Source organism: Mustela putorius, unplaced genomic scaffold, assembly GCF_011764305.1.
Source record: "Mustela putorius furo isolate JIRA1106 unplaced genomic scaffold, ASM1176430v1.1 tig00003870_pilon_pilon_pilon, whole genome shotgun sequence".
In the NCBI taxonomy this organism is placed as follows: domain Eukaryota; kingdom Metazoa; phylum Chordata; class Mammalia; order Carnivora; family Mustelidae; genus Mustela; species Mustela putorius.
Window position 1 is genome coordinate 5,332,534 of NW_025422022.1, and position 18,438 is coordinate 5,350,971.

The 18,438-nt window shown below is 50.7% G+C and overlaps 1 protein-coding gene across 1 annotated transcript in view; it reads left to right on the top strand.

The window, feature by feature from the left end:
• Nucleotides 1–18,346, top strand: part of BMP6 (bone morphogenetic protein 6) — a 148,377-nt gene extending 130,031 nt beyond the window's left edge. Inside the window, 5 exon segments of the mRNA XM_004753751.3 lie at nucleotides 3,887–4,035; nucleotides 4,647–4,844; nucleotides 15,713–15,789; nucleotides 16,559–16,669; nucleotides 16,766–18,346. Coding sequence (XP_004753808.3) covers nucleotides 3,887–4,035; nucleotides 4,647–4,844; nucleotides 15,713–15,789; nucleotides 16,559–16,669; nucleotides 16,766–16,915 — 685 coding nt within the window. The 3' untranslated portion in view covers nucleotides 16,916–18,346.
• The last annotated feature ends 92 nt before the right edge of the window (nucleotides 18,347–18,438 follow it).

The following is an 18,438-nucleotide window of genomic DNA, read 5'->3' on the forward strand; positions in this document are numbered from 1 at the left end:
AATAATCCAGTTGTGGTGGTCACTTGGGCCAGACCCTGAAATTCTTTACACACCAGTGCATAAAGATGATTTAGCGGAGACCACCAGATCTTGACGTGCTTAAGTGAGATTTAGAAGGGAACATTTGTTGTTGTTTTTTGTTTTTTTACATGGCAAGATCAGGTATGTCTTATTGGAGGCTGTACTTCCATAGTCAGGAGATTATGCTGGCTGTACATCATGGACCCAAAGGAAACAGATGCGGATCAGACCTGACCTGTTTCACCGACTTGCCGTGAATAGTTTCACATGAACACCTGTGCTATTTTTTGGAAGCACTGAGGGAGAGCCAATGAGGTTCCTTAAAGCTATCATTCTGTCATTCTTTTTTTTTAAGTTCCTCAGGCTGTATGAACACCTGTTGGTAGTGTTCTCAGGCTAGCAGAGAATCTTCTGCGTGGGAGGAAGAGTGAAACAAGACTGGGAAGCTGGCGGGAGTTCCCGGCCAGGCAGCCGCCATATTGGGTCTCCTCCTGCATGTACCTTTCACCCCTTCCTACCCTGGTCTTGACAGGAGAACCTGCTCGTGATTTCCAGTCGTGTGCCAGCTCTAAGTATCTTAATATGGTTCTGTATCCAACTGATGTTGGCCTCTGTGCACAGTGGATTTGATCCCTTACCTTGGGATTCCAAGCTCTCATTCCAAGCTCTCATTCAGGATTTCCAGCCCGTGCCCTGTACTTTTCTGGACTCTGCTATTTCCACAGGTGGCAGCTAAGAGTGTGGGCTCTGATTGTAAGTTCTGGTCACCCCACTTAATGCCTGTGTGACCTTCCTACACCTAATCTCTAGGTTTCAGCTGTAGGAAAGAGACAGTAGACCTGCCTCTTTGGAGTCCCCAAGGAATAGAGAGAGGTTCTTGGTGCATACTCTACCTCTCCTTCCCTCCATGGACCTGAGCATCCTAGATTTCATAAACATCAAAATCTGAGGCGGCCTCACTGCTGGTGAGCCACAGTTTTTTCATCTTTCCAGGCTCAGCGGTCAGCCAGCATTTGCATATCCCTGTGGTCTCTTGGGCACGGAGGACCAGTGTTCTTGTTGCACAGCCAGGGAAGGCGATGGAGAAACAACACAGACGTCCCGGGGACCCAGCGTGACTCAGGAGCAGGCAGGAGAGAAAGCCAGGCTGCTTGCGTCCACAAGTCCCCACTCACCCTGCGGATTTCATTCCTGCCACCTTGTGATCGGTCCTCCTCCTCCAAATCACCTTCCCCCTTTACTCCAAGTTTGGTTTGGGATCACATGTTCCCCTTTAATTCATGCCTTTTTCTCCTTCTCTCTGTTTCTCTCCTTTTTCGGACCAGGGACCTCGGTCCTACCCCACACTTTCTCTTGTAATAGACTCCCATTCCCTTTTTCATAAACCCTACCTTTTTCAAATAAAAGCTCGTTCTAGCTTTTTGTACGAGCTCTGCCACAGTCCTATGTTGCACTGCATTTTTCTGCATCCTCATGACAAGTCTTTAAGGGTCGTCCGCCAGGTGCATCCCCCAAGCTCTGTCAAGAGCGACAAGTGATCCCCTTTACTCAGGCGCAGCTTGGCTCCTTGGGATTCTCAGTGCATTTTCATTTTGGAGGGGCCAGTGCTGCCTTCGGGACCAGGGCCACTTCTCCCACAGTGTCTGTGTTATTCCTGGATGAGGGTCTTCTCCGAACTTCCAGAACAGCATTTATGTCTTTTTATATCTTCACTTCAAAGCTTTGGCCTCGCAGTCCCCTCTTGCTGTTTTCCACGAACACCCCTGCCTCCCTGCTCACAGTTACCTCGGTGCCGGGGGTAGGGGGTAATTTGTCAACAGGTGGTATGACACACGCATGTCGTCCAAGAGCGATTTAAAGATGGCCAGCCTCCGTGGGGCATCCCTGCAGGCTCTGGTCAGCAGCTGAGTAAACTCCTTTTCGCTGTACCTACTGTTTTAAGCCTGGAAAAGATGACACTAGAGCTGCCTTCGAACTCCAAGCCGTGTAAACAGGAAAAATTGTTTCCCCCCAGACATCTGAGACGTTTAACTCTGACGTTTCGGCACCGGCCTCACGGATAGTTGATGGGGTAGAGATAAACTGTGTTCACTTGCCACGGGTTGTCTTTCTTCATAATTTCGCACGGCAGCGTGATGGTATGGGAAGCGGAATCTGCAGGCTTCTCTTCGCTAGCTAGTTCTCTCACTAGCTTTTGACCGTAGTCACACCGCTGTAACCTCAAGTCTGCGTGAGTCCCCAGCCCTACAATGGGGATCATGATATTCGACCCACTTTCAGGTTTTTAGAAGGAAAGCAGAGTGCATGAAAGTGCTTTATAACCAATTTTTTTGGTTTTTTAAAAAGATTGTATTCATTTATTCATGAGAGATAGGGAGGGGGAGGCAGAGGGAGAAGTAGACTCTCCATTGAGTAGAGAGCCCGATGTGGGACTTGATTCCAGGGCCCCAGGATCACAACCTGATGCTTAACCAGATGAGCCACCCAGGCGCCCTGTACCCAGTTTCAGTACACACTGCTCGTCTTAAATGCAGTGTTCTGGTAAACTTTCATTCCTGTAAAAGATGGCACTAGAGGATTTGAATCTTCCCATCGCCCAAATGGTGCCCTGCCCTGCCCTGCCCTAGGAATTCCCTGCCATTTCCTGTCAGTGACCCTGGGATGTCAATTCAGATTCAGAGTGTTCCTGAAACACACGAAGGGGACCATCTCCCGACACTGCTGTATCATCACATGTGCGGGAGCAGGAAGAATCCCGCATTCCATCTTCTTGCGAGTCCTAGGGTCCCGTTAGCTGAAAACTGTAAAACAGAACCAAAAACAAAGATATAATATAACTACTCCCTGTGAAGCCCAGTGGAAGGAATGGATTCTGAGTCTGCCTACAGACCCCAGCTACGGCTCCTATCTGTGCTGGGATGAAGGTTTTTTGTTTTTGTTTTTGTTTTAAAGTTCCACATGTGCTAACCCTGCACATGTTTATTTATTTTTTTAAAGATATTATTTATTTATTTGAGAGAGAGCACAAGTAGGGTGAGGGGCAGAGGGCGAAGCAGGCTCCCCGCTGAGCAGGGAGTCCAATATGGGGCTCGATCCCAGGACCTGGAATCATGACCTGAGCCAAAGGCAGACGTTCAACCAACTGAGCCACCCACACGTCCCTGGGATGAACTTTAAAACCACTCAACATCCACCCACGGCTACCCCATCCCCACGAGAGAGGAGCCCGCACGCAGCATGGACCGCTTTAAGGCCTTAATTAAAAGCAAGGATCTGATGATTACACACAAATACGATGTGGCTTCCTGTTTCTCTTTTTTATTTCACAGGAATTAACATGTGAAGGTTGTCAGCTCCTCATTTTACAAAAAGAAAAAAATGAATAAAGCCACAACTTTTTTTTTGCTCACGAATCCTATTTTAATATTTTCCTAATCCTTTTTCTCATGCCTGATCCCTGCCCTGCTCCCTTTTTAGAGTTTGTTTGCCATTAAGTAAGCAGTAGTATGACTTTCTTAATTCCCCCAGTTCCCCCCTCCCCCCGACCTCTTTCCTTATTCCCCAGCAAGACTCAGCAGGCACAGCCATAGCAAGGCCTTTGACGAAGTTGAGGGATCCACCTAGACTTGGGAGAAGGCTCATTTCTGGTCTGGGCTGCCCCCTAGCACATATGCCTCTCCACACTGAGTCATGCATGTGTCCTGGTTGTCCCATGAGCCAGAGCCACAGCCGGGCACCATATGTGGTGTCTCTTGGGTGGACCCGATCTGACATCGGCATATTCATTCTACCGCCAAGGCAGGACAGAGAGGATGGGCCGAGGGGGTGGTGTGTGCCTCACCAAGCCATCTTTTCTTTCTTTCAGAGACTCTGACCTATTTTTGTTGGATACCCGCGTGGTATGGGCCTCAGAAGAAGGCTGGCTGGAATTTGACATCACGGCCACTAGCAATCTGTGGGTCGTGACCCCGCAGCACAACATGGGGCTTCAGCTGAGCGTGGTGACTCGGGATGGTAAGTTTGCCAGAACCAGTGAACAGTGCTCATCCGTTCCATTTGCAACAGTTACAGTAGAACCCTGGTTTCTGGGGGAGACCACAGCTCTGGGATGACCTCGCTTACTGTTCTCTCATAACTACTTCTAGGAAGCGAGATCTCTCCCAGAGGCCTGCAGGAAGGACTTGGAGATAGTAGGTGATCTGAGTTCCAGAGTTCACTATAGGAAGATGGCTTTCAGAGGCAGGGGGAGACCCTGTCTTCATTCTCACCATTGGGTAGGGGGCAAGTTTGCACGAGAACTCTGTCAGCAGCCCCTCCTCCTGTAGCACCAAAGCTGCCAGGCCAGGTCCCCACACCAGACCTCAGACGGTGCACACTCAGTCTGTTCTCCCACTGGTTAGGAGGCACATGAGCAGGAAGAATGGTTGTGTAGAGCAAAATGTATTGGGAATGGGAGGCATGGGAGTTCCCTCCTTGCTTTGATGCACGCAACTTTGGAAGGAGTGTTTTGATTGTGCTCTGAGCATGCGTAGGGCTCTTCCCTCATGTTTACTCTGTGACGGGCAGTTGGGTGGCCAGGGAATTTCCAGGCAATAAAGACAGCCATGTTGTGGTTTGCATTCAAGGACTCACCATCAACCCTCGAGCGGCAGGCCTGGTGGGCAGAGACGGCCCTTACGATAAGCAGCCCTTCATGGTGGCCTTCTTCAAGGTCAGCGAGGTCCACGTGCGCACCACGAGGTCAGCCCCCGGGAGGCGCCGACAGCAGAGCCGCAATCGCTCCACCCAGTCCCAAGACGTTTCCCGGGTCTCCAGCGCTTCCGGTAGGTTTGGGTGGAGCCCATGTTCTCAGGAAGCCCGGGGAGTTGGGGGGGTGGGGATGCATGGGCCTCAGTAAGAACAAGGACATGTTGATGATGTCAGCCCAATGGCTTCTGCCCAGAAATACAAAGGCTCACAGGTGCATCATTGTGCCCACCAATTATCTAGCAGAGTTCCTAGGGCCATCAGTGGATACCTTTGTTCTCTGGGGACTGAGTCTGCAGGCTAGCGATGTCCTGAGTGTCTGGTTTTCCAGAAGAGCACCCTTCCATTTGATAAGGATTTCTCCAACTCCTCTTTCATTCACATAAAGATCCTGAGAACACCCAGATTTTCTTCTAGTTGGTGTGATGCCTGGGAGGTTGTGGCATACAAACCCACTTTGTGTACTTGCGTAAGAGGGACTCGTACTGGTCAGTGCTCTTGGCTGACAGTGACAGGAGGTCCGCTCAAACAACCCGCTCTGAGGGATGTCGTTGGTTCGTGAACTAGGAGGTCAAGGGGGCTAGCTTTAGGCCTGGCTAGATCCATGAGCTCACGTGGTGTCAGGAATCTCGCCGTGTCTTCTGTTTTCCCTTGCTGGTGGCATTCTCCGAAAGACCATCTCCCCGGGCACTCAACCTCTCGCTGCGAAGAAGCATCTCCATTTTAGGTTCTGACTTCATAAGTCATTTCTCTTACGAGGCTCTCAGCTGGGGGGCTCGAGGACCTGCCACCCAGCGTGAGGTGACATTTTGCTGCTTTTGTCATCCTGGTGTTTCTTGGAAGCACGCATGGCACAGCGTGGGTGTTCCTGTATTTACCACTAGAAACAGTTGGGCTTTAAAAAAATAAAAATAAAAATAAAAAAAAAGAAGAAGAAGAAGTGATTGCTTTCCTTTATTCTCTTCAGAGGAAGTTTGCTCCGTGTTTTCCTTCAGGGCGTGATGACGGGGACGGCTGGCGGTAGGCTTCAATTCATTAATGCACTGTGGTCACTTTGGTGCTGGGGCCCCAGACATGAAGGCAGCTCTTAAAATGTGGGTTGCTTTTTTAAAATTGAAATTTCACTTGATTTATTCATCACCCCTTCCCCCAAGTACACACACCAGATCTTGTAATTGGGAAAACATGTCTCTGATTTTGATTTTTACCCGTGTCATCCAATTGTTCTCTTCTGAGTCCCTTTCCACATTTTTTTCCCCCAGTTTGATAAGTCTCGATTAAACATGAGCATTAAAGTTGATCACGTGTGTAATGAGAGGCAAGTGTCCCACCTCCACCTCCCAACCCAGTATTTGCAAATATGCTTTGCTTCTTCCGGTGGTGCTAGGACAGAAGAGTTCATGACAGCTACCTCTCACCTCACCTGTGCAAAGGCCCAGAAACACCCCCTACCACCACCTATGCCACGACTGAGAGAGTATTTACCAGGAAGGGTCCTCCTCACTCTTATGGCTTCAGAGACCCTCTCTCAGGCCAGAGAAATTGGTCAGGGTAGGCCCACTGAAGAGCTACTTTCTATATTTGGTATTTTCTACCTTACTTATCCTTGCCATTAATGGGAGCAGACAGACAACGGAAAAGGTTGCTCCTGGAGAAGAAAATTCCAGAGAGAAGCCTGGCTCCCCAGAGAGATGGGTCGTCCCGTTTGTGCCTTCTTTCCAGGTCACCATGGGACCGAATGTTGCCAGGCCTCCACGGACCGGGTAGATACGTTCAAAACAAAACGTTGTCGTCTCTGGTGTGACTCCAGGCAGGACTTTTCCTTTGTCGATCTTCTGGAAAGAGGAGATTCCTGGGCCTCTGCTGCCCCCCTTCTTCCACAGTGTTTCCAGGGAATTAATATTTCTCTGTCAAAATCATGGCCACCGGAAGCCCATCAGAGACCATCCTGCATCTGGGCAAAGAAGGGAACATAATCCATCAAGTTGCCTGTCATCAGGGTGAAACATGGCAGCGAAATACGGGGCTATTTTTGGAACCAAGCTGCAGATGCCTGGGCCGGCGGGCAAGTCCACCACAAGGGAGAGGCCAAGAGCCTGCATCCCTCCGCCTTCCCCACCACCCACCAGAATCTGCTCTCACATCTGTACTTGGCCTTCAAGCTGGACTTCGCAAACACATGCACCAAAGTGTGGGTTTGGATCGAAGGCGCCCTGGACGGTTTTCACTGGCCCTCGCTTCTCCGCAGCTGTCTGCTCCCAGCAAATGATGGATGTTGGCTGCGTCGCCCTTCTCAGTGGGCTCAGATGTCATCTGGACAGTATTGTTTATCGCTTTTGCACATGTTTTAGAAGTCATGGTCCAGGCTGTGGGCTGCATAGCCCTGGTAGGGATTCCAGTGTATCCGGCAGGTTCTTTCTCAGCCTCCACTTCTACCAGCCAACTGCCCTTGGGTCTGTTAGCTCTCACGTGCTGGTCTTTCTGGTTACTTCTGTTCACCCTCTTCGAGAGGAGCTTTCTCTCGGGGTCTGTTGCTTCATCTTCGGGGGGGCCTATGACACCTGGTTCTTCACCACGGCTGTGTGCAAATGGTCTTGAGGGATGGTTCTGTTTGGGGGGTGGGGGTGGCTGTCGAGCTACCAATCGAGCTGATTTCCCAGGATCTTTCCAAGACCTGGCTGCGGAGGGAGGCATTAACGCCACGTCAAGTCCATTGGTGAGTCTGGGGTTCTCTGTCAGGTCAACCCGCCGGCTGCCAGCACTGTGACTTGGAACTGCTCTTTGTTTTGGCAGATGACAGTTTGGGAGCTTTTCTGCCACTTTTAACAATTCCTGTAAAGCTAGACGTCCTTCTGGCCTCTTTCATCCTTGATGTTTTTGTGGCCACCGCGCACCTCTGCCAACCATCTGCAAACCAGCGAGTCCTCGTGACCCTTCCTGTCCTTTGGAAGGAGTCCTTTGTGGCTGCCGATGCTGTGTGTTAGCACTGCAGAGTCCTTGCTCCGTCTGCCTCTTTCCAACCCACCCAGACATGTGTCTTTAAGGATCCTAGTGGGGACAGTGTGGCTCTGGTACATTTAGATAAGCTCTTGACCTTGTTGATGGCTCAGCTCTTCTCTCTCTTGAACTTCGCGATCAGGACCATTGAATATGCTTCTAGCCAAAGAAAGGCAACCAGACCTCAGCGTTTGCCAAACAGTGGTTTGGGAACTTTATGATGACTGTGAAATCTTGCTGTAGGTCTCAGGGAACTCCAGTCAGTAGGCTGGGAGACTCCTTCTGACAGATCAATTTTTATTTGGCCTTGTAGCTGCTGACAGGTGTCCCCATGAGGGCAGCATGTGCGTCCATGGGTTGGCAGGCCAAGACTGAGGGGGCTGACCCTCTGGGGAAATCCAGAGCTTGAGAAGAATGGATCTGGGTCCGGGTATTGAGTTAGCTGTTTATCGTTCTTCAAAGGAATTGGGAGTTGTCATTTGTCATTTTTCATCTTAAATTAAAATTTTAGGGCCTGCAGCTTGGCTTCCAGATGTCTTGGTCAAGAGGTAGAGGTTTGTTCAGGGCTTTCTAAATGAAAGCAAATCTTAATTCCCCACAGCTGTGGTGGACAGTCATGGCATTCGTGATCCAACAGTTAGAATCATTTCAAGCTCCGTATTTATAATACTCGACTCTCATTTGCCATTAAGCTCCTTTGGTATTAAAGTTATCAAGGAGTCATAGGTTCCCTCTACCCCATCCCTTGGTTTACCCCTTATGAATGGACTAATAGCCAATAACGCTGAAAGGCAGTAACAGGCGTAAACAGGAGCTGTAAGAGGCCTGAATAATTCACCAACAACCACCAACTCCCGAGAGGGTGCTGGGGGCAGGAGACTCAGTCTAGGAGGGAACAGGGAGAGCTGAGGTACTTAAAGTATGGGGAGTCTTGGTGATCCGTCTTTGAGAGAAGCCTCTGTCTGTTTTCAAGATACTTAATCTCTGTATTCTTTTTTTTTTAAGATTTTATTTATTTATTTGACAGAGATCACGAGCAGGCAGAGAGGCAGGCAGAGAGAGGGGGAAGCAAGCTCCCTGCTGAGCAGAGATTCCCGATGCGGGGCTTGATCCCAGGACCCTGAGATCATGACCTGAGCCGAAGGCAGAGGCTTTAACTCACGGAGCCACCTAGGGGCTCCAAATCTCTGTATTCTTTGATAATTAAGATAAAGGCTGAGAAGAGGCCAAAGTCCACCCAACCTAGCACAAAGCAGGAGATCTTGAAATCCCGGCCCTACAAAAGAACAGGGCCTCCCTGTTGCCTCTCAGTCCAGCCATACAGGTTGCAAACAAAATCTAGATCCTGAAAAATCCAGCTCCCCGGCCCCCAACATTTGATGAGATTCCTGACACCAGAACTCAAAACCTTCCTGTGGTTCCACAGTGTCCGGGGCGCGAGGAGCCGGGCATTCTCCAGCATAGGCTCGATGGCCACGTTGACTCGGTGGGTTGATGGGGAGAGATGAGACGGGCTGAGAAGGCTGGGAAAGACAGAGCGATCAGTGAAGACGAAGGTGCCCTTTTAACAGCTGGGTGTTGTACTTGGCCCCATCATTCTAGGAGAGAAGGGAAATCAGAGTAGTGAATTGTTTTCTCTAGAAAACAAGTTTGCTCTGGGAAGACTATGGCCAGGGCTCAGGAAGGCCCTGCCCTTCTGCAGAAAACCTGGGGCTGGCAAGGTCGCCACCAGCCTGCTCCCTCCATCCTTCCTCGCTCTCACCTGGTTTCTTGTGCTTGCCTTGACTTTGTCCTTTCTTTTTTTTTTTTTAAATATTTTATTTATTTATTTGAGAGAGACAGTGAGAGAGAACATGAGCAAGGAGAAGGTCAGAGGGAGAAGCAGACTCTCCATGGAGCTGGGAGCCTGATGTGGGATTCGATCCCGGGAACCCAGGATCATGACCTGAGCCGAAGGCAGTCGTCCAACCAACTGAGCCACCCAGGCGCCCCGACTTTGTCCTTTCTCTGCCCTCCTCCCCTCGATGGTGGCCCTTGAGCCATACTCATTTTCCTGAGACTGTGTATTTCATTCCTGGGAGCCATTCTGCAGAAGCCAGCCAGCCTCCGGCGAGCCCTCCTAGCCTACAGCTCCTTCGCGCTCCACCGCGTGCACAGCATTTCGGGAGGGCGGGTGCCAAGAATGCCGGATGGGATGTGCCCCTCCTGCTGGGGACAGATCAGATGTGCGGTACACAAGGCTGCAGCCGGGCTACAGGGTGGGGGCAGCGAGGAGGTGAGACAGACCCTGACGGGGAAGCGGGGGCCTCCATGGGCCGGAAGAAGGGGCTAAGCCCCGGCCAGTGGGTGAGTGAAGAGCTGTGTTTGGTGGGCCCCGCGGCACCACCGGCCTCCAGCCGCCCACCCACCCCCATTCCCTCCCAGCGGGCCTCTCGGATGCGGGAATGAGGTAGTGTCAGAAGTGCGCGGACAGGTGATCCAACCACGGGACGCCAGGTGAGCCTGCCTCCACACAGCTCATTCCCTGTTGGTTCCCCACATCCGTGAGCTGTTCCCGACGTGGCCCGGATGAGACAGCAGGTAAGGACCTGGCGGTGGGGCCCCGGGAGAGCTCCGCCCCCCAGGCGTGGGCAGAGCCGGGGCCACGCCCCAGGCGGAGGGTGGAGGCACCACCCCGTGCAAGAGTCAGCGGCCAGGGCGGACAGGGTGGCACTGGCCGCTAGTCTGGCCAGTGGGAATGGATGTGATACTCTCCGTACTACTGGTTTAGTGGTCCAGAAGGCCTGGGTGAGATGCTGACTTCCCTTGGCAAAGTGTTAGAAGAACACACCGTGCGCTGAAGCCTGTGTCCCCCCACCTCACGCCCCACCCCGCCCTGCCTCTCCCTGCCCCTGCTCTACTCCTGGTCCTCACCTCTGCCTGTCCACGCCTCTCTAAGGACAGAGCCTGGAGGGTTTTGGCAAGGGCTCTTCACTTAGGGGAAAGACGGGCAAGGCTGTCTTGGGGCTTTAAAGGGGCTCCCTTTCCCCCAGCGTGGGGCTTCTGACACTTCCAAAGCCTGAGAATCTATGGTAAGGGAAAATGTATCTCTCCTGTTTGAAAGTAGACTAGGGAGCCGCCTGTATCTGGTTGTGGGAGAAATGAATCCCGGGGCCTTTTATGATTGTTCAATTTTGCCACCAGGTAACCATATTTTTTTGTGCCCCAGCCCGTCTGCAGTGGGGCCATGCTTGTCCGAGTACTCAGGACGGCCACCTGGGGCCTGGTCGGGCTGGGCCCGAGTCCCTCTTGTCCTGCCCCCTGCTCTTGGCCAAAGAATCCCATGGAATGAGTGCAAGCCAGACTGTAATTTCTGCGTTCAACTTGGAAAAAGTCAGATTCCTTGAAAAACATGTCTCGGGTCCCAGACCAGACCAGGGAACTTGTTTCCAGGGACTCTGGCCTGAGGGTCTGACGGGGGCTCCCACTCCCTAGTGAGTCTCCTGGGGGGGGCGGGGCCCGGGGCCACCTGTGAGTCAGACGGAGGACCGTTGCCCTTGAGGCTATTGGTGTCAGCCTCCAGCCTATTGCTCTGGCTGGCTGGTTGCTTGGTTCCTTCTGTCCAGCAACATGGCTTCTCTTTTCTACCTTCCTCTCGACTGGTGAACCCATGTGGACAAAGCCATGTTGCCTTCCTTTAGCCCACTGAAGCGGATGTCTTCCTGTCACTGGCTCTACCAGACCATTCATCCAAACAAGTATCAAGGAGCCGGGGTGGGAGAATGTTTTTCTGCAATCTGTCAGTCCTTAAAACAAGCACAAACAAAACCGTGCAGGGCAGTGGCATTCCACTGTTGCGCCCAGGACACTGGCCCCTGAGGGGCACACACAGGTATTTTCAGAAGCACTGACCTTCACAAATATTTACACGCTCTGTGCCACACGTAACGTGGACTCCGGAGGAAACCTAAGTGCGGCTTGAAAGTGTAGGAGGAAACACAGGAGAGTTGAATCCCTCCCTCTCTTCTCTCTGGCCCCAATCTCTAATTAACAACAAAAACGCCAGTGTCTAGCTCCAAAAGAAATAGCTATTCTTGCAGAGAAAGTTCTCTCTGTTGAGTGTTGAGAGAGTCCAGTTTGCAGGAGGCTCACAGACAGAACCGTCGGTGCAGGTAAAAGCTGTGTACTTCTCGGGGCCATCTTGGTTGGTCTTCTGGTGGCTGCCCCCTTTCTGAACCTATGGAGGGAACCGAGATTTGGAAGTGTCAGGCAATAGCATGGTTTTTCTAGCTCTGCCAGGATATAATATTCCTTATTATATCCCACTGTTCCTGTCCTCCGACCTGGGAAGGAAAAGTATCCCAGAAGCTCCTGCCTTTCACATGGCTAACGATTCCAATCACGGCCCCCAGCACACAGAAGGCATTTGGGGAGATGTTTACTTTGTGGAGACCCAAGCCAACTGTCAGGCAGGGAAAATTCCAGACAGGATCACAGATCATCTAACCCAGGACAACTTCAAGAGTGCAAGGAACCAGGGCCACGGAGTCTTCAGACTTGCAGCTGGCTGGAGAAGAAGAGGTGCCAGGAGGGAGGGCTTCAGGGAGGTCAGAAGGGCCAGGATGGGAGCTCCTGCCTCCCTTCTCCCCACGGGTGTGGGCAGGACTGAGCCACACGGAACTGTGACGGGAAACGTCCACTAGCCATGTGCGCAGCGGGTAGACAGAAGATAGGGCTTTTTAATGAACAAGGAGCAGCCTTCCAGACTGTTCTACAACAGGCCAACTCGGGCCTTTGCACTGACCGTTCCCACATGCAGATATTCTTCGCCTAAGAGCCTTCTGCCCTGCTCCCAACATCCCTGCAGGTCTCTGCTCAGAAGACACCTTATCAGAGAGACGGGCCCACCAAGCCTGTAGATAGTGACCTCTCTCCCGCCCTTGTGCTCTGCACTCCCTATCCTCCAGTGACCAACCCAGTGAAGACCCTATGTAGAAGAGAAGCAGACTTGAATTAAAATGAAAAATTAGCATATCAGGAACCCATCCAACCAACAAGAAGACTGGAGAACCAAACAGGGAATCGAGTGATCCAGCTCCGACCTGGTCACAAGGAAAATGTGGTTTGGATGCCATCACCCGGGACACTTGCCACCATGCCACCCATTCTCGCTTTCCCCTTGGGGTCACTCCCTCAAAGGTGGGGGCATCTACACGGCTTTAATCAAGTCAAGAGCCCATACTCAGTGGCCAGAGGACAAAGGCAAGAGCCCTCTGATGGGAGATGGGGCCTCGATTCCCACCTGTCTAGGAATTTCTCCACGTGAGAGGTGTTCTTGGAAGCTGGGTAGCCCACACAAAAACATATCCACCATAGCCGGGTATGGAATTTTGGGTTGATGGCATCATTCTTATGGTATTAAACATCATATGTTATAGATTTTTGTTGCAAAGAAGTTTACTGCCCATCTGCCTTGTGTTCCTTTGTGGCAAATTTTCTTATCTTCTGATAGTGTTTAAGAATTCCTCTGCATCTGGGGCGCGTGGGTGGCTCAGTGGGTTAAAGCCTCTACCTTCGGCTCAGGTCATGATCCCACGGTCCTGGGATCGAGCCCCATATTGGGCTCTCTGCTCAGCAGGGAGCCTGCTTCCTCCTCTCTCTGCCTGCTTCTCTGCCTACTTGTGATTTCTGTCTGTCAAATATATAAATAAAATCTTTAAAAAAAAAAAAAAGAATTCCTCCGCATTTAATGTACTACATTTTCACCATGTGTGGCTGGATCGGGATTTATTTATTCTGCTTAGGATTCAGTGTGCCTTTCCAATATAAAGATGTTTGCTCTTCTTCTAGAAAATTCCCACACATCCCAATGTTCAGTTGTTACTCCCCCAATATTCTCTTCAGAAATTCACTGCCCTTTTCATTCTGAGGGGGTTGTGCCCTTGAGCCTCTGCACTCTGAGCTTTAGTTGGGGACGTTTCTTCAAATTCGTTGTTCCGCTCTTTAATCCTCTCCTCATTTATATCTAATCTGATGTTTAACCCATCCATCAATTTTTACCTTCAGTAGAACTTTATAAAGTTCCATTTCATTCCCTTTCATGTCCACCTGTTCTTTTATCATGTTTTTTTTTTTCCCCCTCCATATGTCCTTGTTGTAGGGTTTCTGTTTCCTATTTTATCTCTTCCATTATTTTACGTATTCTTTTTCGTAATCCCACTTGGGAGACTACTCTTGCCTGTGGTCCCTGTGTTTTTTCTTATACTCTAACTTTTGGGATAGTTGCTTTGTGTGCTTGATGTTTTCTTGGGGGATTATTTTCAGCAGGAGGTTTTCGTCTTGCTTTGTGGGGTGGTGCTTCACGGGTGGTTTTTGTGTTAGTGTTTTACTGAGAGTCTTTGGTGCCCTCCATTGTGAAAATTTCTCTCCAGTGTGGCTTGGCAATCATGTCTTCTGGGTACTTGGAATGATAGCTTGGGTTGTTCTGCAAGCTGAAGGAGGCAAGAAGGGAGAATGAATAAATTTGGGATGATCAAGCCACCTCAGAAAGGTAACCTGTCTCTCCTCCCGGGGCAGGTGACCAAGCTGAGTCAGTACTGTTTGTCTCTTGCCTCACTCATGAGATCTTCGTGTCTTATATTATTTCAGTGCCAAGAGGCCCAGGGGTACAAGTAACAGGAAACCTAGTGCCAATAGGCTTTAAACAATTAGGTAGTTTGTTGGCTCCTATGATTAAGAAGGGCAGAGGAGGCATGCATGTGACCTCAGGCTCTTCTATCTATCAAAGTCCATTGCAGATTAAGAACCTTTCTCTGGAAGCTTCCTTTTCATCTCTGAAACATCACTACCAGTTGATCCTTGGGAATCATGGTTCTGAACATGTCTCTCTCTGGCTCAAACCCTTTCTTTGCAGGCTTACATCATCATTTTAGTTGGTGTTCTAGGCCATTCATTTCCACAGCTTTACCTCCTCTGATTGGCTCTTCTGCACATATCCTTAAGTTCCTTCCACCAGAACCATTCACTTCTCCTCTGGCTTCCACCCTTAACTGAACCTTCCCTGGACTCCCAGTGGGACTTCTCCATAACACTTGCCCACGGCGCCCACACTGTTGTCTATATGAGTTAGTTGTGTCCATGTGTGTCCACACCAGCCCTTCGTCTCTCCAATTTCTTGGAGGATGCAAGCCTCACGTCACTTATTTTCCTATTTCCCATGGTGCTTAGCGGAGGACACCTCACAGAAGAGCTGCTCCAGCTGGCCTCAGTGAACGTGGGCCGTCCCGTCCTCTAGGCCAGGGCAGCTTAGCAGCACCTGCATCATACGTGCTAGAACAGTCTCTCATAGGACACCACTGGCCTAGGAGTCTGCTTTGGTGCAGGTCAGAGGGCTCAACCCTGGAAGTGAGCCTGGAGACCGATGCCAGAGAGAGAGCAACCCCTGCTGCCCTGTCTCCCTCTGTCTCTGACTCCCTCTTGGTTAGGCGCCCTCTGTTACCCTTCCTTCGGGATGCTTTTCTGACCCAACTATCCTCACAACCCCCGCCCTGTGTGAATTATAGGGAATCCTGCCTGGTGTGGTTGTCCTGTACTGTGAATACAGTGTCTTCCAAGTAAGGGCCCAAGGGGTGTTGTAGGACCTCTTGCTGTGCCCTCTCCACAGGCCCTGCATTCAGCAGGGGCTCACACTGCCCATCTATTGGTCAAGAGTCCTTTGAAGTTGATAATGACCTTGTGTGCCAGTCTGCCCAGCACTCACCCCAGAGTGAACAAGAGGGCATGAGTGAGAATCTGGGAGCCACAGGGAACCTGATGGAGCTGTTTGGGGCCCCTGTTTGTGTTGCTCCAAGGTCTTGTTCACGGCCCTCATTGGCCTCCTACAGTGCCTGGCCCAGGGCAAAGCTTCCCACACCCGTATTTAAATGAAAGAATGAATGAGTTAATGGGTGCATCTTATCTCCTCTGACAGAGTACAACAGCAGTGAGTTGAAAACGGCCTGCAGGAAGCATGAGCTTTATGTGAGCTTCCAAGACCTGGGATGGCAGGTGAGTTCTCTGGACCACAAAGGGATTAAGGTCCTTTCCCATCTTTATGGCAGTGGCTGTCCTTGAAGAACTTGAGCTTTAGGACTGAGATGATTCCCACGTGAAGGAACTTGGGAGCTCTTCTGAATGCCTGGGCTTCTGGAGGAGGGCAGAGGAAGGGTCAGCCTACTTGTGTAAACCCCCACACCCCGACACCTTTCCAGGGAGCCAGGTTCCCAAGTTCCGTGTACCTCCACATCAGTCCCACAGTTCCCAGTGCTCTGCCCCCATTCTTCCAAAATCCATGAGGCGCTTTGGCGTTTGTGTTTTGAGAAAGGGTTGGAAAAACTGATCTAACAGTTATCCAATGGCTATCAATGGACTCACCCGAATCATCTAGAAGAGCACAAATGGTTAGCCCACGCCTGAGAGCCTCCACGAGTTCATAAGAAGCGAATGCTAGGTGACAAGTAATAGGAAATCGAGTTTCTGTATGCAGATGGCGCTATGATGACAGGGCGTACTCGAGGCTCTTTTGGGTGTGCTTCCAGGCCTAGCTGGTGGGTAGCAGCCACAGGCTTTGTGGGCCTGGGAAGGGGGAGAGCGCTCTGGAGCCAGATGAACTAGGCTCACATGCTAGCTTTTGCCACTGGAACGTGCACTTGGCCTCCCCGGGTCTGTCTGTCCAACTGTCCTATGTGAGGAGGACCTTCTACCGGGTTCCTGAGAGCACGGGTGACCTAAGGAATGTGTGCTGATCACATGTGGTATCCTTTTGCTTTCACCTAAGGACTGGATCATCGCACCCAAGGGCTACGCCGCCAACTACTGTGACGGAGAATGCTCCTTCCCGCTCAACGCGCACATGAACGCGACGAACCACGCGATTGTGCAGACGCTGGTGAGTGCCCAGGGACCCCTCTCATGTTAGAGGCAGCAGCAAGCCGAGACCAGGCATGGCTTCTGACGGTGCCTTTCCCCTTCTGTCTCGCCACAGGTTCACCTTATGAATCCCGACTATGTCCCCAAACCATGCTGCGCGCCAACCAAGCTGAACGCCATCTCGGTTCTGTACTTTGACGACAACTCCAATGTCATCTTGAAAAAATACAGGAATATGGTTGTCAGAGCTTGTGGGTGCCACTGACTCCAAACCAGCGGCTGGGGACACAGAGACTGACTTGGGTTCCCAGGTGACAGCTGCCTTAAAAAAAGAAAAACATGCAGGAGCACGGCGAAGGGGGAGGCAAGGCTTTGAAGCTGCCCCAGGCTGGCCGGTGCCTTAGTGCCCAAGATTTTCAAGGGCCTTGTGGAGAATTGGCTCACGCAGTACATAACGTGGGTAGATGCTGGTCTGCAGGAAGCGGGGTTTGGATGTCTTAGTATGAAGTCTGGGAACTTTTTAGAAACATAATATGGAAGGGTTTCCCCCCCCCCCCCGGCCAAAAAAACAGAAGAGCCCACCAGAATTAGTTTTAGCTTTAGATCAAGCTATTTGTGGTGTTAGTGAGTCAATAGGGAAAATCATCTTAAAGGAGTATTCTTGGCTAAAGTTATCGGCCCGCTGTGTAGCGTCAGAGGTAGGTCTGGATAGATAACTGGAATTGGGGGGAGCGCCCCTCTTCACAGCCGGCCTCCGCGGGGCAGTCTCACGCAGGGTCAGCAGCCCGGGCCATCCCCGGGGCTGTGTGAAGTGCCTTTTCTCTCTGCCCCAGCCCTCAGTGTTTGCACTGGAGTTCTGTCGATGGGAAAATACACTTACTTTGGTCAAACCAACCATGTCCTTTCCACACCGCACCCCCCCCCCCATCAGCTGTTCTCCTTGCTAGCGCCCACAGTAGAGCGAGTGGGTGTTGGGGTGAGGCCGCAGGGGGCAGGTCAGCCGGGTGCTGCAGGCAACCAGTGCTGCGCCCCTTCTCTCGCGGGATAGCTCTTGGAAAAGCACATGAACTCCAGGAACGTCACCTCTAATAATTCACCTATTTCAGTCAAGTGGTTCTTTACCTTTTCCTCGACAGCATGCAGGTGGCAGGGTTAGACCCAACAAAGGAAACAAAATGGGGAAGGACCCTCCCCCGCCATGCCCCGGGCCACCAGGAGAGGGTCTGGATGGGCATGCCGTTAGGAACCCGAATCCCAGTTTTCTCTTGTAGAAAGGAAGACTCAGATGAAATCGTAGAGTATTTTTGAAGTGTCTTTTTCACAATCATGTACTAGGAAGCCAATTTCATACTAAACTGATTAAATAATACATTTATGATCTAAAACTGTTTGCACTTACAGCTTTTTTGTAAATATAAAGTATAATTTATTGTCTATTTTATATCTGTTTTGCTGTAACATTTAAGGAAAGACCAGACTTTTTTTTTTTTAAAAAAAAGAGTTTATTTAGAAAGTATCATAGTGTAAACAAATTGTACCACTTGGATTTTCTTTTAATACAAGACTCATGATGCAAAGCTGAAGCCACTCATGAGGATTGTGCTTCTCTAGAAAGTTGGGGTTTTTAAAAGAACATCTGTGAACCATACATAATTAATAAAGATTTCCTTTAAGGCAGAGGCTGGCCGAGATCCTGCTCTGTTGTCTTCTGCCGCAGACAGCAGAAGTGGTCTTGTTTCTCAGATTCCCACCACCAGTGACCGCGTGTCCACAGACCGCGCCCACCCT